This window comes from Lissotriton helveticus, chromosome 3_1 (genome assembly GCF_964261635.1).
Source record: "Lissotriton helveticus chromosome 3_1, aLisHel1.1, whole genome shotgun sequence".
Classification (NCBI taxonomy): domain Eukaryota; kingdom Metazoa; phylum Chordata; class Amphibia; order Caudata; family Salamandridae; genus Lissotriton; species Lissotriton helveticus.
The window spans coordinates 217,180,454-217,205,675 of NC_136061.1; the positions used below are offsets into that span (position 1 = coordinate 217,180,454).

Below are 25,222 nucleotides of genomic sequence, written 5' to 3' on the forward strand. Positions count from 1 at the left end.
ATCGTGGACACGATGGCTCCCTTGGTCAGAAGGGAAGCGATCTCCTCGGAGATAACCCCCTGATCGTGTTGGGAAAAAACAAGAGGCCGAAGATGCTGGTGCGGGCGAGTGTAAAACTCTATCCTGTACCCTTGCACCGTCTCCAGCACCCAGGCATCGTTTGAGATCAAACGCCAATTGTGGAGAAAAAACTGCACTCTTCCCCCCAACACCACATTGGAAGCGAGAATCAGGCTCACCTGAGGCGGAATCCTGTCGTCCTCCTTGGTTACCGTTGTAACCACCCTTGCCGTACTGTCCTCTGCCCTTTTTGGAGGGGTATAAATTGGAATTTCTGGTGGAGAAATTTTGATTTCCTCTCTGGGACTTGGTGCCGCGTTGCGAGGCTTGATCCAAGCCACGGCCGGACGAACGCCCCCTTCGCTCCGGCCCTGCCAAAAAGTGGGCGAAAAGCTCTACGTAAATTGGCCTGGGCTTTATCTAACCCACTGAATGTGGACACAAACTTGGTCAACTCTTTTAGAAAAGGAGCTCCAAAAAGCAAACCCTGTGCCTGGGAGCCCGATTCGGAAGAAGCCAAATCAGTTAGCCTGGGATCTAACTTCATCAGAATAGAACGACGACGTTCTGAGGACAAAGCACAGTTCGCATTCCCCAGAATCCAAACTGCCCGTTGGGACCACCCGACTAGTTCGTCGGGGTCAATCAAAGCTCCAGACTCCTTGGCTCTGTAACCCATGTCGAGAATTTTAGTGAGAGGCCCCAACATATCCAAGAGCTTATCTTGACAAGAGAGCCAAGACCGATCCAAACCTTTAGTGGGATCCTTTGAATACTTCTTCATATAGGTGATCATGGTCGGATCTACCTCAGGAGTGACTGCAAGTTTATCGGCGAGGTCCGGGCGAGGACACTCAGAGCGCAAACGCGCCCGCACTTCCTTCTCGAAAGGGGTGTGAATATGGGCTTGAACGTAGTCTGCCACTTCAGGGGAGGGCAGCCACAAGGTAGAGTTCGGATGTATAATGTCCGACGGGTCAAATGTAAGGACCTGAGGCGTGGAAGGAGCATCCACATAATGCTCCTTTCTTGCCTTCTTGGAGGGAGGCGGCTTAGCAGGCTCTGAGGAAGAAGTAGATGAAGAAGATCCGTCGTCTGAATTAGATGAAGGAGTAGTACGAGCAGGTGCTGTACGCTTCCTAGCTGCAGGAGTAGAAGATAAGGTCTTCGCCAACTTGGCAAAATCTGAATGATGGGGGTTTTTGGGCGACTTCTTACTGTGCCCAGAGGAAGGAGGCAACCAACCTTGCTGGCTAGCGTATTCAGACAAATGCCGCTTCAAAGGCGCAATCGCCTGGAATAACGCCTGACCCATGAAGTCATCCATGGATGCAGAGGGCTCCTCCTCATCATAATAATCATACCCCTCTCCGTCATAATAATCAGCCATGGCGACAAAGTCAGCCCAGAAGTGCCCACAGGTAAGTATAGCAATTAACTGGCCAAAGCCTAATTTGGGGGAGTGGTACCCCTAATGCAAGCTGAGAATGCAGGCACGAAGCCTGTCAACAAAGGTAAATAAAATGTTGAGGGAGGGCTTGCACCTGAAAAATATAGTCTTGTCACTCTAGACAGAGCCTATGCAAACATTTATACAACCCTTGTTAATAAATCATGAAAGGGCGTAGAGGAGCTCAAGCGACAGGTAAGGGCACGCTGCGGTTGAAAAACCGGGTTTCTCCTTCTGAGGCGAGCGCTAATAGAATGCGCGCCGTCAGAGGAATGTAAACAAACGTTGTCGCGCATGCGCGAACAACAACCTGCCGATAGGAGAGACGCGCGAGCCACACGCGCGACTCTCCAGCTCCAAATCTCCCACTCCACAACAATAGAGACGCAGACACAGCGCGTCTTAGGAAGGAGGTGACACACACGCTCCCACTCGCCGCGGCAAAGAAAAGCCGAAAAGCAAAGAAACCCACACGCGGCAGAGCCGAACACAGCTGAGCAGGCGTGGTGAGAACGAAGCGCCGAGAGCCATGCTGAACAAAGCGGCAAAGTCCAAACAACAAGCGCACACAGCGTATAACAAGGCAATAACAACAGCGCCAAAGTAAGTACCAGTAATAAGAACAAATGCACTTAACTGGCTGCGAAGCAGCAAAGAAAGAGGAAGTTGTGACCTCTGTGACTCTATTTATACTCTGTGCACTCATGGGTATTGTAGTTTTCATCTTTACTGTGTGCTGGTTGGCTGCTGTGTTTCAGTAAAGAAATAGAGTAAGCATAATCGGAGCCTCCGTCCTGCCATAGAATTGGTACATCGGGGTGAGGGTGTGGCGTAACCACTAAAAGTGCTGCCTTTGGCTTTTGGAACTGAGGAGCCAGGTTCGAGTCCTGGCGCGCCTTCAACAGAAAGTGATTCTGAGCAAATTACATAATCTACGCGGCCTAAATCCATGTACAATTAACTTGTGCTTTGGGCTGAGGTTGTGCTACAAATATCTATATGTTACTGGCAAGAAAAAATCTGAGCGGCAACTTGAGGTGTCAGTCTGTAACATGTATGTAGCTTTAGGGCTTTTTCTTTGTTCTTTCTATTATGTCATAGCGTCTGTAAATGTAGTACATTTGAGTGGCAGCTAACATCACCATGAAGGAATAAGTTGCACTCTGAAGCTGAATGTGCTTTCGAGTGGTTTACTCCAGAAATAGCAAAGAAAACAGAACACATAATTAAATGAGGATTCAATCTAGGAAAAGTAAAAACAATTATGTTACTAATGTCAGAAACCAGACACTTTATCTCATGGAATAGGTAAGGTGTCGTAAATTGCTAGCAACGTTGCTGAGAGCGCTGTAGTGATGTATTCTGTGATTTGCAGATCACGAGTTTGAATTCTGGTGTGCCTGTTCAGTGTTCCATATTTTTTCCTTTCCAGGTCGAGAGTGTGCTGTGGAAATTCATAGTACTGGCATCTATTTTTTTTTAACTAGAAATCGAAAAAGTCTGTTTTTAAAGGCTTCCACAAAAGTTGTTTTTTACTTTCTATATATGCACCAAACCGCTTTAGTCTTAAAATGCTAACTACCAGACAGGCTAATAGTAATCTGTGACAAAAGCATGTTTTGGTCTGGCAATGCAATTCTAGTACCAATGTCTTTTGATTGTTGTTACATTATACTAAAACATTTGCCCTGATATACCTAAATCTATTAAAACTGGTAAAAATACCACACTGCAAATTACCTTTGACTCCTTTTTCTGAAGCACTTCGTTTGCTCATTTGAACGTTAAAGGCATGTCATGTTCTAGCTAAATAGTTTTCACTGTTCAGTAATCAGCCAAAAGGCCCAGCATTCCTGATGCAAATGCAACCAAAATAGTGAACAGAAAATATCATTGTGTTAAACCCTCTGAAGCAATCAGATAGTCATTTTTAAATCATCCTGAAGTAATCAGGAACCATCTCGGCCTAAGAAGTAATCCTAAACTAATTTTCAAATCATCCTCAATTCAGGAAGATTCTTATCTTGTGAAGTATTCAAATGGTCATTTTCAAGTCATCCTGAAATCATCAGGCTCAAGTTTCTAAACTTTGCTAATGATCTTAAGAGCTTGATGATGTCTGATGATGTGAAAATTACCTCTAATGTAGTTGGATGATTATCCAATGACTCTGGGATGGCTTCTAAAGTAATCCTGTTTGACCTGGGATCTACTATTTGTATATATGCATATAGAGATAACTCTAATCACTAGTATATGCTAGACCATTGTACTCTCTACCATTCGTATGTGACGCTTAGAGTCTATCCATTTGTATCGCTTCCTTGAGTGACTCTCTTCCTTGTGTGACTTTACAACTTGAACGTTTGCAATTTTTTTTGTTTGTATCTTTTATGTGATTGCGACACACATAATCCTAAATCCTTATGTATTGAAAATGGTTCTTATGTAAAGTGCTGTGATACCTTCGGTAAAGTTCGCGCTGTATAAAATAGCAATAAATAAATGCGCGCTTCAGGCCTGTCCCCGTGTGACCCGTACAGGCCAGCTAGAAGCATTAACCTCGGTTGTGGGCGGGGCTTGTTTAGGGCGTCTTTCTCGTGAATGCAGTTCACAGACACGTACTGTTTAGCGCCTGTCTTGTGAGGCGGTTGGGCTTGCATCCCGTCTGTCAGGCAGGTGGCTGTTCCTTGGTATGGATCCACCGGCCCCCGCTGCTCCCTGGAGTTGGGCTCGCACTCTCTGCTGCTGCCCCCGGCCGCAGCCTTCGGCGGCTGTGTTGCTCACCCTTCTGGGCTGTTTGGCCGCCTCCGCTCCCACCTTGCTGGGAACACCGGGGATGGAAGAGACCACTTCCTGTTTGGACCTGGAGCCTGGAGATGTTGCCAGCCTCCGTGATGGTGAGGGGGGTTAATGGGGGTAGGAGGGTTAGTTGGAGATCTGGAGCCCGGGGATGTTGCTTGACTCCGTGACGGTGAAGGGGCGATTAAAGATGTAGGATGGTTAGTTGGAGACCTGGGGTACCAGTGTCTCTGTCTAGTGGTTGCTAGGGGACCTGTGGAAGGGGGCGGGGGGAATAGTTAGTTGAGGGCGACTGTACACTTTAAAGAAGTGGGGTAGGCATGCCGTCTGCACTAGAAGCAAAACCCGCAGTTTGAGCCCACCCATATAGCTTAACCCCCCCGAAACCCACCCACCCCGGGAAATGTATTTCTCCAAAAGTAGTTAGAAACCATACAAAAATTAAATGCGCTACACATGCACAGCCTTGTAGTTTATAAGGAATGTTAATAGAACGTATTGTTTCCCAATTTATAGTCTGTCATACATCCCCATGCGTATTTATACTTGGCCGCATGATTCGCAATTCTGTGTTTTTGGACCTCGGGGTTGTGATAGATAGCAATCTTTATTGCATACTTCTCAACATTTTGGCACCAAAATGAGATATGAATTTTCAGTTTTCAAAAAATGCCATTTTGACAATTATGACATCACTGGAAATTACGTTACGTTGCCTTTGGAAGTGATTATGCCATTACATGAAATTACTTCACGTGACTTAGATTAGATCACAGAAAAATACAATGTGGCCTTTGATACAGAGGGCATTGCTTAGGTGTGGGACGACGATGCTGAACTGATAGAAATTTGTTTTTCAGCCCATAAATAGATGGCACCCAAGGAGAACAGCTGGTCTCACCTCCCTCAGCCATTTATTGCCCACTCTTTATTTCCTGACCATATATGGGTTCCAGCTTTACCCTTTTCTTATCTTGAGCTCTGTTCCTTCCCTGTGTAATAGGGCTATCGATTGAGCCCATTTCCAACCGACTCGTTACTATCGGACCCGCCGGTCTCCATTTTCACCTCTCTTCACTGTAGCTCTAATGTTAGTTGCTTTGGGCCATATGCATGAACACATTTTCCCATAGACACAGAATGGACAAAACCCTTTGATGCATCTGGCGCTTTGTGCCTTTAAGAGTACTGAGATAGGTGGAGTATGGGGTAACTCATCAGAAAAAAAAATAAAGGGGAGTAGTGTGGAAATGGAAGTGGGGAAGTGTGAAGAAGCAAGGATACCTTTGATAGACGGGAAGATGGCCAGTCTGCCAAAGAGCAGCCAATGAGGGGGGAAAAGTGAGGGGAGCAGGAAGAAGATGGAGACTTGGGAGGTGGAAGGCAGATGACTGCAGTAGGCATGAAGTGGAAAAGAAAGATAGTAAGAAGGAAGAGGCAGGAAAAAGAAGGGATAAGAAATGAAGTTAGCAATTATATTGCTGGAGAAAAGTGGACCAGGATCGAGAAAAGATGAGATGACAGGAGAAAAGCAGAGTGAGGGGTAAATAGATGGAGGGAAAACGAATTTGGTTTTAGTGAGAAATGACTGCAAGAGTTGGAAGAGGTAAGATGTAGAGAGAAGGTTTAGAAGGAGAGAACAGTGATGGAGAGAATGAGGGATGTAGGAAAAGAGGTAAATTGACAAGAGTCTGAGATTAACATAAGGCGGGGGTGGTGAGGGATGGAGAGGTGTGTAAAAATCCCCCCTTTGCTAGCTCTATAGACAATGCAGATAAAAATGCACCTTTTGTGTTATGATTACCGTTTCACGGGGAAAGATCCTCTTTCTGCCAAAACAATAGGCATATTCATATTGAAGGCCTATATTGCCTGTCATGGGCCACAATTGCACCACACAGTGACCTCTGACTATGTGACACTGAGATGCTGAACATCAGACAGGCAGTCTTCTTACCAGTCACCTGCACAGTTAATGTGGACCAAAGTTGTTTTAATAGTTCCTACAAGACTAGGGGGTTCTGGTGCACACACCTTTTAGTCTTCCCTCTGCCTCACACTCTCGGAGCCCTTCCAGGTTGCATAGATTGGTTTAAGGAAAACGGTGCGACACCTAGCCCCATCTACATGACCCATGATTGGCTGGAAGCACTGTGAGCAGCTGATTTATGTCTCCTCAAAGTCTCCGGCAGCCGTCCATAAGCTGCATTGAGGTTTGTTTTCAGTTTATCACTATGACAAATGTCTTCAAACTGTGGGGACCCCTCTTCCTTGGGTTCCGTGGTTTTATTCCCTGTGGGATATAAATGCCTCTTCAAGTACTTTTTAATGAAGAAGGCCTGGAAGCACAACCTTGTTAATTTGTGGCTTTCCAAGCTGTCTTCATTTACAACTCTTGCAGTGCATAATAAAGTATGGTAACTGTGATGCTGAGTGCCATGGTGGCAGGGTCAGAGTGTGGTGGTAGTTAGACGCATGAATGAAAGAAAAACATATTTGACAAATATTTTGTTGTTCTTTCACCTTCAGGTTACTGCATGCAAAACATGGCACACATTTTAATCATTGGGGAATGCATTCTTTTACGTTATGAAACCTCAGTTGGTTAATCTGATCACTTCAGATGTGTGTGTGACCAGAGAGTCATATAATTGAATGCTGGTCGGTGCAGTGGGGAATGGTGACTTGTGTATTTTTAGTGCTTTAGCAGAAAGCACTGTGAATATGTAATTATTTTAAGACTGTATTGCACACCGTATAAGATGGCTGTTACAAAATGATTTAGAGTTTAAGATAAAACAAGTACCCTTAACAGTATATATTGTAGTAATACATTAGTACTGTACCCAGTGCAGACATTTTTAGAAGTGTCCATGTGAGGATTTGGGTTTATTTTATGGAATGGTTGGGTGTCCTTACTGTGTAAAATACTCGCAAAAACTGTTTTGGGTCCAGTCAGGCTAATTTCTAAAACCTTCAGCTCAACCCTGGGTAGTTATGGCTTCGAGCAGCAACGCTTAAACAAAGGAATTAGTGTAAATCATTTAATAGTTCCAAACAACGAAATAAGAAAGCCACACAACATGAAATAAATCTGACATTAATTTGTAAAAGGTGAGTATACTTTAATACATTTTTAGAGTCCAAGATGAGCAAAATTCACCAGAGGATTCCAGAGATACACATTTTTAAAGAAAACTTAAATCTCAGTTTAAAAGCAAACACGCATTGGTGACCGTAAAGTTTGCAAACATTTGAAAAGTTTGTTAGAGTTGTGTTGTGTTGACTACTCTGGCCTGACTTGGGTGATCAGATGCAATAGGGTGCAGGTCTGGGGGTGTATTTGGACATTTACTAGCCACCAAAGCGTTTTCCAGTCTAGTTCCAAACTTTACTACATGACTGCCATATACTTCAATGGAGTGGTCCTGATGTTGTAGATGCAGGAGATGAAAGATGCTCAAGGATTCTCTGGGTGCCGTGCGGTCAATGGAGATGCCTGTACAGTTATTCCTTGATACCTGGCGACTGTGGCCACAGAAATCAGGGTCCCTCAAAGTCCTCTTTGAGCTAGTAGAAGACCATCTGCTCCTGGGCTACCAGTCTATATCCACTTCAGGCCCACCAATATCTGTTGGTGGAGGCTGATGTGCCTCTCGGGCAACCAATCTGGACTTAGAAAATACTCTTGGGTCAGGCAGACTTGCGTGCAACTTTTGGCCATAGAGGATCGCTCTCTTGGGTCGCTCAGCTGAGCTACTTCAGCTTTGATGGCTCTGGTTCCAGGCAGTCAGTTAACTGACTCTTGAAGTAACTTCCATAGTCTAGGGCTTGGGAACAACTTTTCCCCAAGCCAGGAGCCACAGGCACAGTCCTCACTTCGTTAGCCCAAGGTGAGGCAGTTGCAGCACAGCAGATGTGCAGCCTTTCTTTGTCAAGTCCAAGGGTAAGCAGGGCAGTCCTTCTTCGGTCCTTTCTCCAGTTCCTGTGTGATCTACGGTTCAGGGTGCCTTGGGTGCCATAATTATGCCCAGGAAGGGCCCTGGGAATGATGATGCTGTCAGTAGGCAATAGCATACCAGGTCTCCTCCCTCTCTGTGACTACTTTCCAGCTATGTGTGGCATCTAGCTAACCCAAAGTGCATTATTCTGACATCTCAAGATATCTGAACCCTTCCTCGGATGTTAGGAGTTTGGTAGACCATCCTAGAGGTGTGGCTATCTTTGGGGTACACTCCCATGGTAAAAACAGTTTGGGCACTGGTCTTCCATTTTTGTCCTCTCCTCAGCATGTCTACCTATGCCAAGGGTAGCCCCTCAAGAGTGGGATCACCATTTACCCACCAAAGGCAGCTTCGCCTTTAAAGCTCGTCTTTTGGGCTAACACCCTGAGTGCCTTCCTGCGAAGGGAATGGAACACCTCACCCTGTAGCAGACTGCTATTGTTCCTAAGTGTGGGAGTCATTCACACTACAACCCAGAAAGGCAGAAAGCTGTCTGGTGGCCAGAGACTGTGTGAGGCCACTGGACAAACTGGGTCACAGAGTGGCAACTTTGTAAACATAACATTTCTATAATAGTGACATTAAATTTGACTTGGGCATCAAGTCGGATTTAATGCCAAGATTAATTTGATACCTTACAGTATTCATATCAGTAGTCCCATTCAGAAGTTAGCTGGGCTGAGTGGTCAGTCGGTAACTCTAGGTTAGCCAAGGAGGCTACTAACTCTCCCACAGAAAAACAACAATTTGGAAGTGGTGCTGTCAGGACGTGTATATATACACGTCATACTTAAATAAAATACAGCTTCATGCTTTAGGGCTATAGAAGGGAAGTGGGGTTTGAATAGCTAAGTCCAACTACTAGTGTTACCACTGCCCTTTCAGCCTACAGTGACAGGCTGTTAGCCATTTTGTACTTTATCACACACAGGGTGGCACAATCATTGCTGCAGCCTTGGGTGGACGCTCTTCCTTACATGCACTAGGTACCATATACTAGGGACGTATAAGTAGTCAGCCTCTGCCTAGGGAGCCAATTCGACATGCATTTTGTAAAGGGTTTGAACACTGGCTCTGAGGTCTGGTTACCAGGCCCTTGTGCACTCTGAGTCGAAAAACCAGCAGCATCAGTCCAGAAATGTGGGGATGAACATGAAAAAAGAAGCATTACATGACCTCCCCAACCCCCTCCCCCCGATAGATCCAAAGTCCCGGGACTTCTCCTAAGGCCTTTTGTGATTGAGTGGAGACAAACCCCCATTGAGGGAGAACCAGCATTGCTGCATGAGTCATTCTCTCCACCTCTGCCCAGGCAGAAGTTTCAAGGTTGTTGCCCCGCAGACACTCCACTGAGAGGGCATAGGTACTTTCTTAAGGTTGTATCCCCTTACCCACTCAAAGTCTGCAATGTTTTGGGCTTTTTTCCCTTTTTCTTTTTTATATACAAAGATGCAGACACCCTCATGTGGGCCTCCGGTCTAGAAGTGCTGGCACAGTAGGGGGCCGAGGAGGCAAGGCTATAGGTATCATTGATGCTGCAGGTGCAGTAACACCAGGGCCCATTGGTGTGAGGGAACAGCTAATCCCCAATTACGGCTGTGTTACTATCCTTTCCTCCTTGCATTAGAAGTTGCATTAGAGCCCAGTGCAACTTTGTTGTGTCAGTGTTGCTTTAGGCTACAGAGCAATGGCCCAAGATAGTTGAACATTGAAACGGAGGAGACATCCTAGCTGTGGGCTCAGAGAGAGGGTGGGGTGGGGAGTGGATGGGGCAAGATGGGGGCCCATGTTAAAAAAAAAAAAAGGCAGACAGATCTAACTTTAGCAGTCAGCAGCTGTTGCTTTCCATGCATTGAAGTGGTATTTCAACAAGGTCATTTGGGATGTCACTTCAGTGGTGGCCCCCATTACTTCAAAGTCCTGGCCACTCTATTCCAGTATGTCCTCGAGGTCGAACAGCCCCACACCGAGAGTAGTTAATCCGCACAATTCCTCACACCCCAAACAACAAGACCAGGTCTCGTGTCCCATTCACTACTGCCTCCCCCTGGTGAAGTGATGTGCGGTGTATATATTTTCCCTTTCGGGATGTTTGTCAATCTGTATCACCCATTGGACCGAATCTGCCTCCCAACTGATCTGGAGTGCATGAAGGATGTCTGGAGTGTAGATAAACAGCTCATTTAAGCACACAATATTTTTTTGTGGGACATGGGCTATGGAGACCTTCTCCTCTAACACGTTTATCTGGGGATGTTGTCTATCCCATCGGGTGCTCTGGGTAAGCAGTAGGTACCTGAACTCCTCTTGAACCTCTGAGAAGTGTCATTGAAAGCTTTGTCTGAGATTTGATTCCCAGTCTAAAGACACCATGTACGTCCCTGCCTCTAAAACCCTCTAGGGGGGCTACCTGTGGCAAAGTTGTCCCGCCCACAGGACAGTTTCTTGTGCCAGCAATCTTAGCCACTTGGTTTCCCTTGCCACATCTCTCCAAATACTCATTCCAGGCTTAGTAGCTAGTGGGAAACCCGCCCTATCCCGTATAAAAAGTGTTGTCGGTTAGTATGCCACAGAGCCCATTTCTCGCTATAAAAGCTGGATTCCCCCAGGGTTTGTAAATGTAAATGTTTTTGTACTTGTATAGCGCACAGCTACCCGCAGTGGGTTTCCCGGCGCTTGTACGAATACCGCAAGCGAACCCTTTCTGGCTTTCCCTGTGAAGTGTCCACTCCTGGGCACCCCCATGGTGCAGACCAGACATCCCTCGCGTTGTGGGGGCTGTTGTGGAGACTAAGCAAGCTATTGCCCAGAGTTGCAGCGTGGGACCCATGATCAGAACAGGCACTGAGGCGAGAATATCCGGTCAGGGGAATTAATGAGCCCGAGACCCGCCGAGGCGAGAATCGAACCCTGGTCCCTGGCCAGAGCTCTGCATCGAGGTCTGCCTGCTCTAACCATTGAGCCACACTTCTCCACTGTAAGTCCAATCATTGATAACTACCAAATTGCTGCTCGATAGAAGGCAAGGAAATTAGTCATCCCAAGTCCTTCTTTAAATGTGGATTTAAAACATATGCCCATACTGACCCAGGGTATCCCATTGTGCCATAAAAAAAAGAATGGACCGACTCCATAAGGAGCCTGAAGAATTTTCCGGGGACTTTATGCTGAACGTTTTGCAGAACATATAATACCCTATGTAACTCTCCCAGTTTAAACAGGGCGCTCGACCCAATTGAGATATGGAAAGGGACGTCTAGTGCTGCACGTTTCTTTTATCAAAGAAGAGACATTGCTGACCTCATACTGAGCAGGGATTGGATCTCTCCATACTAGAGTATTTAATTTCTGTAGTTCCCAGCCATACTTGTGTGGTCTTTCCAGTGATTTGTGCCCTTTCCCTATCTAGTAAAGGTTAAATTTGTCCCAATTAAACATTTGCAACTTTGATGAGTTCGCCTTCCAGGTAGTGGTTGTGTTTTAATGAACTTTGTGTACGTGAAAAAGAGTGTTTAATTGCAATGAGTGAGATATTTGGTGTAGAGGGGTGGTGCGCTTTTTATGACTGGTGTCTGTTAAGTGTGGTTATTGTGGTTTAGACCCTTTCTTGTGAATTGTTTATGATCAACCTGTTCTTTAACCCGTTGATCGCTGCGCGAATTCCGCCACGGTGCGGGTGAAATAATGGGTGGGCTTGGTTCGGACGGCCCCCGGCCATCCTCAGCACACGGCCACAGTGACGTCGGACGGCTGGGGGCTGTCCAACGCACTGAAAGAGTTAACCCCTTGGGTGCTAAAGACGGCCTGGAGCTGTCCTTGCACCAGTATTCATCTGGGGGATTTCCTTTCCTTTCATTTATTTTAGCCTAGGACCTGGTGAAGAGTTTCTTTCGCTTCTGAGGCAATTTTGTTTTTCTATGAAATGACGATTGGCAAGCTGAAATCATTCCAGAGAAAGTGAAAATGAAATGAGCTAATTTCACCTGCGCTGCTTCTGTGCTCCGAAGCAGACAGGAGAGGCATAGTTGTAATGGTGAGAATTTCCCCTCGCCAATGGTATCTTTTCCTAGTGGATCCCTGCATGGGGATCGCTGCATGAGGGTGAACCCCAAGCAGGGATCCACCCCAAAAGACACCAGGGCCAATTTATTTTGCTGTTGGGAGCTGTCCCATCGCAGTGGGCTAGTGCTCCCCACTAGACACTAGGGATGTAATTTGAAGGGCTGAATAGGTGGGTCTGGTGCTCCCATGCATTGGGCCTAGCCCCCACCTGGGCAAATATACCCCAGCAGTCATTCTGCCCCCTCGGCGGGGGCAGATAGGAGGAATTTTCCTCCTATACCTGTACCAAACTTAGATATTTCTGAAACCTAGACATCCAGGGGAGTCCAGGGTTATAGGTCTTGCTTGGATCCCATAAATATTTCTTACCCACAAAGTCCTGTAAACCTCAAGTTTTGCCTAGAATTGCACATTTACACTCCATTTCTGTGACGCAAACATCCGGTTTCAGCAGTTTTCCACAAAATTCCTACCACCCAGCGTTCCCCCACTTGCAGGGGCGGCTCCTCCGCTAAGGCAGCAGAACGTCGCCCCACTGCCTTTTAGCACGGCAAAAAAGGAAAAATGAAATGATAATAACGCAATGTTGTTATCATTTTATTTTTCCGTGCTGTGGTAGCTTTGTGGGGCGGGGCTGGGCAGTGCATGGGGGGGGAGAAGTGGTGGCACCCTTCTAAGTACGCATGAATGACTCGGCATGTTCTCCACCCAGGTTGCATTACAGCCTCGGTGGAGAACATGCCCAGGCTCCCATTGTTTTAAAAAAATATATATATATATATATATATATATATATATATATATTTTTTTTTTTTTAGAGTTTTATATAGCGCAAATTTTTCCCGAGACATCGAGTATCCGAGCATTTTACATGAGCACCAGTTTCATTACAGAAGAACACATTGATTTTTGTTGGAGATTAAGTGGTTTGCCCAGAATCACAGGATGTGGAGTGTCGTTGCCGAGACTCAAACCCGGTTCCGCAGCTTCGAGATCGACAACTCTGGCCGTAAGGCTACATCCTCTCCCCCATTCCCTGTCTGAGTGCCAAACCACGGCGCTCAGACCAATTGCAATGCTGCATTGCAGCGCTGTGATTGTCCTAGGGGAGCATGGGTGCTTCCTGTTCGAACAGAAGCCAGGAAGCATGATGGAAGAAAGGTGGCGCCAGCCAGCTGGCTGGCAGGTGAGTGATCTTTTTGTATGTTTTTGCACCCCAAGGCCCGCTCTTCCCCCACCCCACTGCTGCTTCCCGTGAGCAGCCGTGACTACCCATATTTTCCGGTCAAGTGGAGTATCTCTCTTAATTTGATTCTTGCTGATCCAGACTTTTTTAACCAATCACTATTTTGCTTCAGCCCCAGAAAGTGAAGGCAGAGTGAACCCTAATTAGGAAGCAGAGCCGGGGTGGGTCTTGCAGTGAACGCCGTTCCACGTCTGTGACGCTAATTAGCATTCACTCTGCCTTCACTTTGGGGGGCTGATCCATAACCCAATTCGGGATGGTTTTTACCGGACTCGAGGTACGTGATTTACCAATGCGACGAGGAGCTATCCCAATGATGAAGCATGGCACCCACTTACGTGTGTGAGGGTTCCTGCTCCTATTGGAGGTATTACCCCATCTGAACTGCATACTCTTGTTTAGTTTCTAGATGTTACTGGACCTATACCTCGCCTGGTCCCCCCTCTTTTTACATAGTCACAGTATTGGCTAACCTCGGTAACTCTAGGCAGTATGAAATAGTGACTAATGTGTGGCAAAGAAAAGAAACGGGATTGCAGGAGGCTTAAAGGTTCATGTGTTCCCCTATTTAGGCAATACAACATTTATGTGAAGAAGAGACTTGAGGATTGTCAAGAAGGAGATGATTATCTTGGGTATAGATGCCTCTTTTTCAGCTATGTTGGTTGTTTGCTATGGAGGGAAGACTTTCCTGTTTGTGAGTTCTGAGGCTGCTCTAGAATATTTGACGTAAAGAGGTCATTGAGGTCAGGCTGGAGAGGAGCACTGACTATGTTTGCGGACTTATCTTTGAAGTCCTGCACTAGTGTGTTCGGGTCAGCCTCTATAATATTTGAGATGTTGGTTATGCAGGTGTTTGTACATATGTTTCTTTATCCCCAGTACCATTTTTTTCTTCAACTAGGGTGAGTATCCAGGGTAAAATAAAAATAATTTAACTTAAAGATTGATAGCCTCTGAAGGCCTTTTGTGGCTGCCAGGCCATTTCTAGCAGCAGTAGTCCCCTGTTTGGATTTATGTGGTTTACATCTAGTTTACATTTTACCTTTTCGGTTTAAATTAGCATTATTTTCTAATGGGGGTTTTCATGTTTCCCCTAATGCGAGAATGTGTCCTTGCACACACTTATTCCCGATCGACATTGTCACACTGAAGTCTGCATGTTTAGTTCCAGGGCCGCACACTTCAGAAAATGATGCATTTTTTTATTTTCCGGGCTCGTAGGAGACAACTTTTCTACTTCTGACTAATTAAAACGTAGTTCTGCAAATCTGGCACAATGTGATAAGCTTGCTGTTTTATTATTTAAAGAGCACCAATGCTGAAATCGGTGAGAGGATCACTTGCTGCCGGAGTCATCATGAAATGCTGATGTGAGCTGTCGCTGAGATGAAGTTTCATTGTCCCGGACCTTCATTCTAAGAAGGAAGATAGCTGAGCGGGGAGTATGCATCCCTGCACACTTGGGCGGAAGTGCATTTGTTGCACTGAGGCCAGCTTCAGATATACAGTTCCAAGATATGGGATGAGGTCATTCCAATAGGCCTGGCAGATGGGTACTCCAGACATGCTCTCTTTAGCAGTTAGGAGCTAGTAATACATAGGGGTTAACTTAGATTTACTATGACAAATTAACACAGTTGGAATGTTTGTGATTTTCACCATTCTTATAAGGCTTATAACAATGATGTCTCATCTTTCTAATAATCGCAGCTCATGTTTTATTTACACGGATTAGAGCTTTTCAATAAACATTTGGAAATGCAATATTGTTTCTTTTCTTTGTAAACACCTTGAGTATGCAAAGGTAACAAACGAAAGGGTTAGATCCGTTTCCACAACTTCCTTGGGATTTTTACAGTCATGTTCTAGGTTACCAAAAACATCTATGACTCTGTATGTTTAGGGGTTTAGATGTGGTACTGTGAGCTAGCGAACCAAATAAACATTTAATGATTATATAAGAAGACTATGTCTCTGTATTTGGATGTTTTCTTGATCCAAATGCACATTCCTACTAGATTAGTTGAAAACGCATAACATTGGGACTTCGCTCAGGAAAATGCAAAGCAGAGACTGATTTTCCATTGATCTTGGCCCATGCCCACAGTGCCCACCTGTCACTTGAACCATTGAGTATGGCTGCCACATTCACTGGCCACGGGAACTTTAACATTGGAGCAGTTCTATGACACCCAAAATCAATCATTTTTTTCCATGGGTGGGTATCGCAGATCTCTTGGGTGATGAATTTTTGGGATATTCTCAAACCCACTTAGTTGCCCTTCCACCGACGTGGGTCATGCACTCCAGTCCACCCAGAAACATGGACAAAGGCTAAACATATGAGTGCCTCACGAATCCTCCCATCTGAGTGGAACCTTTGTAAGTTCAATGTGGTGTTATATGGAGATGAGCAAAAGTATTAGCTTGGTTACAAACGGTCTGCTACCCAGCTCAGTATTTAAGCGGACTAATCTGTCCTGTGGCCATATAGCAATGAATGAGTATGAACAAGAAGTCAACACTTTTGCTAGTAGGCAACCCAAAGTAGAGGTGAGCTATTCTCTTTGGCTGGCAGCACCAGGACCTTCTCTGAGAACTATGTACAAGGTAAAGTCCATGTTCATCTATTTGGACATTAATCTTTCCTTCAGAAAATTGATCTAGTCAGTATCTTCTGAGTACTTTCATACTCTTCACCTGTTGGGCAAGATATTTTATTTTCTTTGTTTCACAAAACTACACAGGAATGCCTATATTCGACTGCATCTGGGTTTTCTGAGTTACCCTTTAATGAAACTACAGAGAACTTGGCTGTTCAGAGAAATTGGATAATGTGTCTGGAGCTTGAATGGCTCTCGAATAGCTTCCCATACCACAGTGACAATCATTAATGTCCTGTGCCTGATGCATTGTTTTCCATGAATAGGAATGCTCCTCTTGAAAGACACTTTAAGATTTTTTTCCCGGTCATTTGCTGTGCTCGCTGGTCTTCGAGGCATGCTGAATTCAGGTAGGGACTTGAAGTTTTGCCTACTCTCCGCCTATATTTTTCATTGGCTTACTGTAAACTGTGTCTGTTAATTGGTCAATAGGCTTAGTAGTCCCTCCTTAGTACCGACTTGTCTAATTTTGTAACCTCCCATGGCGTCACCCTGTGTTACATGTATGTTACTCAGTAGGCTTTAAATACAGCCCCAGAGCACTATTTTCTCAAATAGCTTTGTCCTGCCTGCTTTTTCAGGCAGGCACGCTCTCTTCTAATACTTTTCAATTTTTTTTACAACAGGAACGCATTTGCAATTCAATAGGTCTCGCACATGCAAGAGTTTAAGCTATTGGCATTGTAAATGACAATGCCTTTTATTTAGCTGTTTTAAAACTAACACATAAATAACAGTTTACAATGCCAATAGCTCAAACTCTTGTAAATGCGAGACCTATTTCATTGCAAATGTTTGGTTTCTTTCCAGCTACCCCGGACTAACGTCCGATCAAATTTTTGAGCCTTGGGTTGTTTAGTTCCTAAAAGGTGGAATGACCTCCACATCCTATTTCCTTACCCTTGGTTATCACCTAAGATTTAGAAAGACCCTCAGCAGAGAATTATAGAAGAGGCTGTAAGAACCTACATAAAGTGCGGCAAGACTTGGCACTGGAGGGCAATGAAATACTGCGCATAAGTCACCTCCCGGAGTCTTAAAGGTATCCTTCCTGGCTAGTCAAGGGAGCCCCTCGCGCGCTGTTGCGCCTGTGGAGAACGTGCGGCCCTGAGGTGGCGTGACTGTAGAGGTTGGGCGCAAACGACAGGGATCCTGGAGAGGCCTCAGCAGGAGTTGGCCACCCCGTGCCAGACTGTAGCACCAATGGAGGCGGCCCTTGGTGGGAGCAGCGGGGAACCACGTCCGTGGAGCATTTCCTGAGGGACGCCTGCCGAGACCGCCCCGCTGCGATCGAGGACCTATCGCCCTCAGTGGTCACACCCCTACCGGCTGGTGCCTGGACGTGTGGCACACGACGCCACGTCCTAGAAGCAATCGACAGTGTGGAGTGACGAGAGCGGAAGCCCGGGGTGTGCATTACACATAGGAGGACGCTAACCGGTGATCGCTGTTGGCATAGTGGCAGCCTCTGCGGAGTACCCTCGGAGTGGGCGGAGGCTGTCCTAGTTAAGCGCAAATGATAGCAAAATCCTGCGGTTTGCACATCTGACGCGCAGTCACTGGAGAGGCAACCGCCCGTGCAGACAGCCACCCCCGGAGCCTGGCACACCATTTGAACTGGCATACAACTGCGCGGCCTGACAACTCCACACCCAGGCTTAACAATCACCGTGATCCGCCGCCACAACATTGCTGACCAGCTTGAGTCGGAGTTCATCCACAGCCCCCACGAGTCAACATCTGAGCCCTGGCCGCACACAGCGGGGTGCATTCACTGCGCCTTGCCCCACCGGACCATATCCACGTGCAGCTGTCGCGGGAGCGGCCTCCCCTGTCAGTGACCCCCTTGCTGGCGTACCGCCTCGGCTGGTGACCACCTGCGAATGCCCACGGCGCAGCAGCTTGTGATGGGCTGATTGAGAACCAAGATGCAGCAGGAGCCATTGCGTGGGAACGCTCTGGATCCCCTGAATCTGAGCATTGGAGAGGCCACGGATCCCACGTCCACGGCCCTAGCAGCCAAAATGAACTCTGTCTTTGCAGCAGTGGAAAGGATAGGTGACGCGCTGGAACACACCAGAACCTCCCTGGAAGTCAGGATAGACAAGGTTACCTCGAATTTCACCCTTCTACACGCTGATCATCGAAAGCTGATCGAAAAAGTCACCACGCAAGGCCAAACAATTAAGGAGCTCCAGCCTACCACGCGAAGCCATGCTGCTGCGCTGCAAGACCTAATGGATCGTGTTCACTAACTGGAGGACAGAGCGGATGATGCGGAGGGCCGCAATAAAGTTCGCGTGGTGGGCCTGCCAGAAGGTGAAGAAGGTAGACACCTAGAGCAATTCACGGAACGTTGGCTACGCGATCTCCTGCCTCTGGGAATACTGTCACAGCAGTTTGTGGTTGAGAGAGCCCACCGCATCCTAGCGCAGAAACCCCAACCGGGAGTCAGACCACGGCCGTTCATCTTTAAGCTGCTCAACTATAGAGACCGTGATGTGGTCCTATGTGAAACACGCAAGATGTAGGATCTTAAAGTGGGCGGCAACCCAGTTATGCTATTTCCTGACTATACAGCTCTAGTGCGGAGGCGTAGGAGCAACTACTCAGCGGTGAAACGACCACTCCGTGCCCTAGAGCTACCTTACTCATTGCTGTTTCCAGCCCGCCTGCGTGTTGTAGCTAAGGAGAGGACCCACTTTGACTCCCCAGAAGAGGTGTGGGACTGGCTCGAAGAGTCTGGACTGTGGTCTGGCGTGAGGCCTTCGAATTCAGATAGAGACGCCTCGGCAGGCAGGAGAACCTGAAGACATCGGCGGCGTGGGACGATGATCGCCCAACCCGGGACAAACGCCCGAGCCAGGGAAACATGCGAAGGGAGAGAATGGAAGCCCTAGAAGCGGTCACCACCCTTGGCTCCCCACACGCCCATGATCAATTGCACTCCCATGTGAACACCGCCCTGGTACCTAGTGACTCCTCCTCGCCATCCACGATTGTTTCAGAAGACCTCGGATTACCAGTGGTGACTCCGCAAACTACCGATGATATTATCTGAACTGACTTTATCGAGATAGTCATCAGCATAGACCGTTTACGCAAGTAGGTCATTGTCGGTTCATTCTGTGTCTTAGCTCTGGTTGGGTGTAGGGGTGGACCTACTGCACTAGCGGCACTGCCCGGTCTCCACGGTGGCCCGCCCGTCACCGGTTGGGTTCAGGGAGGAGGTGAACTTGCGGGCCTGTTGGTCCCAAATGGCAACATCGGTGCTCCCACGGATGACACATAACACGTGCAGGTGCAAGGGGGATGGCTACAGCACGACACCGCTAGCGCGCGCACCCCCATAGACACCCCACTGACATCGTTCACGCTACTTCGCGGTTACAGAGGTTTGGACAGACACCGCGCAATGTCTGCCCCAGATGTTAAACCGTTCTTTGTTCATCAGTTATGTTTTTTGTTGCAGCACACAGACATGACACTGTCTGCCCCTGTTCCCACGCCGCCTATGCCTGCACTGGCACCTGCGCCTTCAGTGCACTGACTCACCCGGGATGGCGCGCACTGACATAATCACATGGAACATACGCGGCATGTACACACCACGCGTCGCTACTCCATCTTCTTCGCATATCTTAAAAGACACTCCGCTGCTATTGCCCTCCTACAGGAAACACATATGACGCAGTCGGAGCTAGACAGGTTGCATAAGCTCTGGAGGGGCCAACTATATGGCACCACATACTCGGCACACTAATCTGGGTGAGGGCGGGTACCCCATTCATTTGTACCGATACAGTGATAGACCCTGCAGGCAGGCAGGTACACTCTGGCTCGTGGAACGCCTAACGGTCAACAAATACTGTTGGGCTCCATTTACGCTCTGAACACTGACCAACCCTCGTACCTGGCGCAACTGTCCATGTTGTTAGCCCCCTATGCTGGGCTCCCCTGGCTGTTGGGCGGAGATTTTAATTTGGTACTGGACATACACTTAGATAGGTCCTTTCCGCCCCTCCATACCACAACGGCTGTTTCGAAAGCACAGGCCCTCACAGACTGGTTATCGCACTGGGCGTTGCTGGATGTGTGGCGTAGCCTACATCCTGATGACCGTATCTATTCTTATTACTCCGCAGTACACGACCTTCACGTGCGATTAGACAGGGTGGTGGGTTCCCAAGCACTAACCCCGTTGATTGAGAACGCTGAATATTTGGGGCGTACACATTCTGACCACAATCCCCTGAGGCTGCGGTTGAACTGGGACCCCGGTCGCCCCCCTATCCCGACCTGGCGTCTCCAACTGGCTGCACTGGAAGATCTGGAATTCTGTGCGTACGTGGGGACGGCTATCCTGGAGTATTTCGAACTGAACGACGGGACGGCGAGTAAAGCATTGGTGGAGTGGGATCCCCATAAAACGGCTATTGGGGGCCACTGCCTTGGTGCAACGTGGAACATATGCAAACATCTGATGTTGTCACTTACTCACCTCGAATCGTAAGTACTCAAATACGAATAGGAAGGCGAGGGCGGAGGTCCCCAGTCAGTCCATCTGGCACGCCTTTGGGCGCAACATGCAGACCTTATGGAACGCCTGCGATACCATAATTATACAGCCCACACAGCCCGCACTCCTACCAAAGCTGACAGGGCGGGCCGCTTGTTGACTTGGCTGCTCAAACAGGAGAGCACCCATGCCCCCATTGGGGCTATACACACGCCGGAGGGGCCACTGGTATACACGCAGCGTGAGGTACACAAGGTGTTGTCCGATCATTATGCGCAACTGTACCGATCCGTGGGGTGCTGCGCTGGGCCCGAGCTGGACAGATTCCCGGAGACTGTTCGCCTGCCCACGGTTCCCGCAGACCACCAATAGTCGCTAGACGGTTCCCTCACTTTGGAGGAAATCGGGGAGGAGACCGGCTCCTTGGCCTCTGGGAAGGCGCCGGGGCCGGACGGCGTCCCCGGTGAATACTATAAAGCCTACTGGGAGTCCATGGTGTCGCAATTGCACACCCTTTACTCCACAGCTCTCGAGGAGCACACCCTGCCCCTTTCAATGTGTGAGGCCTACCTGCTGTCTCTACTAAAACCAAACAAAGATCCTTAGAATCTAGGATCATACCAACCCCTGGATCTGCTTAACGTGGATTATAAAATATTCGCCAATGTGTTGGCGGAGCGCCTGGCGTTGGTAGTACCTGAGTTAGTACACAGCAATCAGAATGGCTTTGTACCTAACCGCTGTACCTTACTGAACTTGCGGTGGTCCTTCAGGGTGGCGCCTGTTAGCGTGCAGGGGTGGCCTAGGGCAGGTTGCCTTGTGCTGGACGTCGAAAAAGCCTTTGATTGTCTGGAATGGGGCTACCTCGCGGCAGTGCTGATGCGCTACGAGCTGGGCCTGGGGTTTCTCCAGATGGTCGCACTCTTGTACAAGAACCCCACAGTAAGGGTGAACACTGGGCCCTACATTTCTGAGGTAATACCAATTTGCAGGGGCAACAGGCTTGGGTGCCCGCTCTCGCCCCTCCTGTTTGCGCTGGCAATTGAGCCCCTAGCTGCGGCGGCACTGCATACGACACTCGGAGATGGTATCCCCTTAGGGGACGCAACGCATCAGGTGCCGCTGTATGCGGACGACCTCTTGGTCTTCGTAAGAGATGTGAGTAGCATTCCGGCCAAGCTAGAGCACATATTGCTCTACTTCGCCGCTCTATCTGGCCTTAGGGTGAACGCCACCAAGTCCTGCCTCTATGCGTTTGGTGGAGACATCCAGGACCCGGGCTACATCCTGGACGGCGTGCGTGTGCAGTGGGATGCAGACACTTTCCGATACTAGGGAATTCAGATATATTGCCAACCGGCGGACCTCATTAAGGGCAACCTGGGCAGGGCTGTAATGGCAATTAAGTCCCAAATACGATTCTGGAACACGCTCACACGAACAGTCACTGGCAGGGTAGTCTTATCTAAGATGGTGATTCTTCCCCGCCTCCTGTACTACTTTGCCAATCTACCAGTATATATCACGGCGGCCTTTTTCACCGCACTCACACAGTCGCTCCTGGATTTCCTGTGGGGTAGTGCGCGTCACAGTGTAGCGTTGCCCAAGTTGTACTTGCCCACTGATCAGGGAGGCCTGGCTGCCCCGTGCTTTGAACATTATTATCTGGCAGTGCAGCTACAATGGATAGCCCGCTGGCTAGCAGACAAAGGACGCGAAGACACCGCGACCTCAGCACCTCCCCTCTCTAGCTGACATTACCAAACTCTTTCACCCTGCCACGAAAGCCCCAACGCTAACACCACTCCTCATGGTGGTGCCCTACAAATGCTACCGCCACAGTCTACACCTAAACAGTACTCTGGTCCCCTGCGCTCCGGCCATTCCACTGAACGGCTCCCCCAGCAGGCTGGGGGCGCTAACATCTTCTGAGCTTGTGGAGTGGCACGAAGCGGACATACAGATCCTGGGAGACCTCTATCAGGACGGCAACCTCATGACGTATTAATCCTTGGTTGACGAGGCGGGGCTACCACCTGGACAATTCCTGATTGATACCCTGACCGCTAGCTGGGGATACATGAAGGAGGAACCGAGTCAACACCTTACCATACAGTATCTCCATGTTATGGGGGGAGGTAGGCACTTGATTCGGTGGATTGCGGCATCCCTGCGCACACACGGAGCAATCAGCCTGGAACCCCTCCGCCACACATGGGAAACAGACATAGCACAGCCACAAGAAGATAAGGAATGGGCCAAGATACTACAGAGTCTAGCGCGCATACCGAGAAACATGTGGTTCTGCCAAATACAGCTGCTTATACTTCACAGAGAATAGCTTACACCCGAAACAATCAACAGATACTTTCCTCGCACAGATACGGTCTGCCCTCGCTGCGCGGAGTTGGGAGGAGAACTAGTGCACATGCTGTGGAACTGCTACAAGCTACATCCGACTGGGAGGCAATTCACGAGGCGCTGCATACGTGCACGGGCCGTACCATTCCATTTGAAAGGTCTGTTTACCTGCTGCACCCCTTTCGCAGAATGCCGTCCACGAAAGTTATCTCCCGCCTCCTCGACTAGGGGCTGGTGGTGGCTAAACGATTACTCACTAAACGTTGGAAGGCGCCAGACCCGCCGCACATACAGGCGTGGAGGTATTCGCTCCAGGCATGGGCCAAGGCGGAGGGAATAGCTCTCCTGAGGGAGGAAACACTGGGTCTCTGGAAGACAGCTATTGTGACACAGTGGGAGGGTCTCTTACAGGCATTGACGCAGATCGGGGGGACACACCGCGAGGGACATCCTGTACATGGGGCAGGCGCTCTCCTGGGGATGGCTGAATATACCACTTGGGATCAGTTGTTCGTCACGTAGATGCCTGTGTACTATCTGACGCTCAGGTCAGTGCTGGGCTGGGCTCCCTGACAGTTTTGCCCCCCCTTTTAATGTTCTCTTTCTAACATCTGTACGTGCATGTATCCTGAAGACTTTGCGTAGACTCACTACACCATACCACTGGACCTATATTTCCAAAACATGAAGCCGTTTATTGTATCGCGGTTCAAACTGCTGCAAAGTCAATATTGACATTGCTGTATGTTGGGGGAGGGTCTCCTGGCCCACGGTCATGCTCATCCGTTAATGCCTAATACTTTATGGTATGGTCAATGTAATTTGATGACTATTGCCAGTCTACAGGTTGTAAACTCTGCAAAACAAAAAGAACAGATTTATCAAAAAAGTTGGTTAGATAGTTGATATACTATTATGATCTCTTGTACATTCTGCTATAGCTACACCAAGGTGTTTGATCTGTTTTTAAGTACCAAGATGCCACAGTAGGAACATTACACTATGTATGCGACAAATCAAACTATCCTAAACAAAGCCGTAGTATGAGAGTTGAATTCTGAAGGCTTTAGCATTACTGTGTATGTATGACTCATTCCATTTTCTAGCACCTGGGCTCCTCGTGCTGTGTGTCAGTGTGCTCTATAATTCCTTTGATTCATTCTAGGCTTGTGAAGACTGTCAAGATCGCTGCCTACTTTCCCCTTAAAATAATATTGGGTCCTGTGTACAATACCTTCCTGAGTGAATGTATTTGGCCTTATCTCTGCTCCATAAAGCACTAGGACCTTCCAGTTAATTTTTATTGTTCATGGTTATATGTGCCCAACATTGAGAGATTCAAATTAAGCTTTATTCGATTTTTGATTACAAAATCATAAAAGCATATATTATAAAGCAATGTTAAAAATATCTATACAATTAAAAGTAAGGAATAATAAAAATACTATGATACAATTCATACAGCATCATGAGTTATTACAAGAATCACTCTGCACGATTCATAACATTTGACCAATATCAGGGTAGGAATGATGGAACATTTGTAAGTACATATTCAGTTTAGAAAATTTACAATTTCTTTATACACTATGTACAATCTTTTAAATCATTTTCCAAAGCGAAGTAATTAAACGTGCATGTACATTATATGGTGCTCCGGAAGCTGATAAGGAGTTTTAAAAAGGAGGATACTGCCTTAGTAACATATTCATTTTCTAGCTGTTTCAACTTAAGAAATGCAGCTCCGTAGCCCCCAGGCCTTAAAAATGGGTTTCAGAAACCTTTTCCTCGGGGTCAGGTAAAATTTACAAAACAAGGTGCAGTGGATGTTTGATTGGTAGGAAGTATCATCACATGGGCAAATTGCCAAATCCTTTGACCAATCATTGCATTCAGGAAAAGTTATCAGTCCAAAAAATGTATCAGTGCGAAAACGGGTCAACAACATACGAGTATAACAACTTGGATCTAATAACAAATGGTGGTAATTAGCTGATTTTCCACAACTGTACGTTTGCCCTTTTCCGAGAGCCACCTTTTATTATCTAGATG

General features: G+C 47.5%; 1 protein-coding gene across 1 annotated transcript in view; it reads left to right on the plus strand.

Annotated features, from left to right (window-relative positions):
- The first annotated feature begins 4,123 nt into the window (after nucleotides 1-4,123).
- Nucleotides 4,124-25,222, plus strand: part of RHBDD2 (rhomboid domain containing 2) — an 89,019-nt gene continuing 67,920 nt past the window's right edge. Inside the window, exon 1 of the mRNA XM_078679626.1 lies at nucleotides 4,124-4,410. Within this exon, the coding sequence (XP_078535752.1) occupies nucleotides 4,206-4,410 (205 nt within the window). The 5' untranslated portion in view covers nucleotides 4,124-4,205. The remainder of the gene's footprint in view (nucleotides 4,411-25,222) is intronic.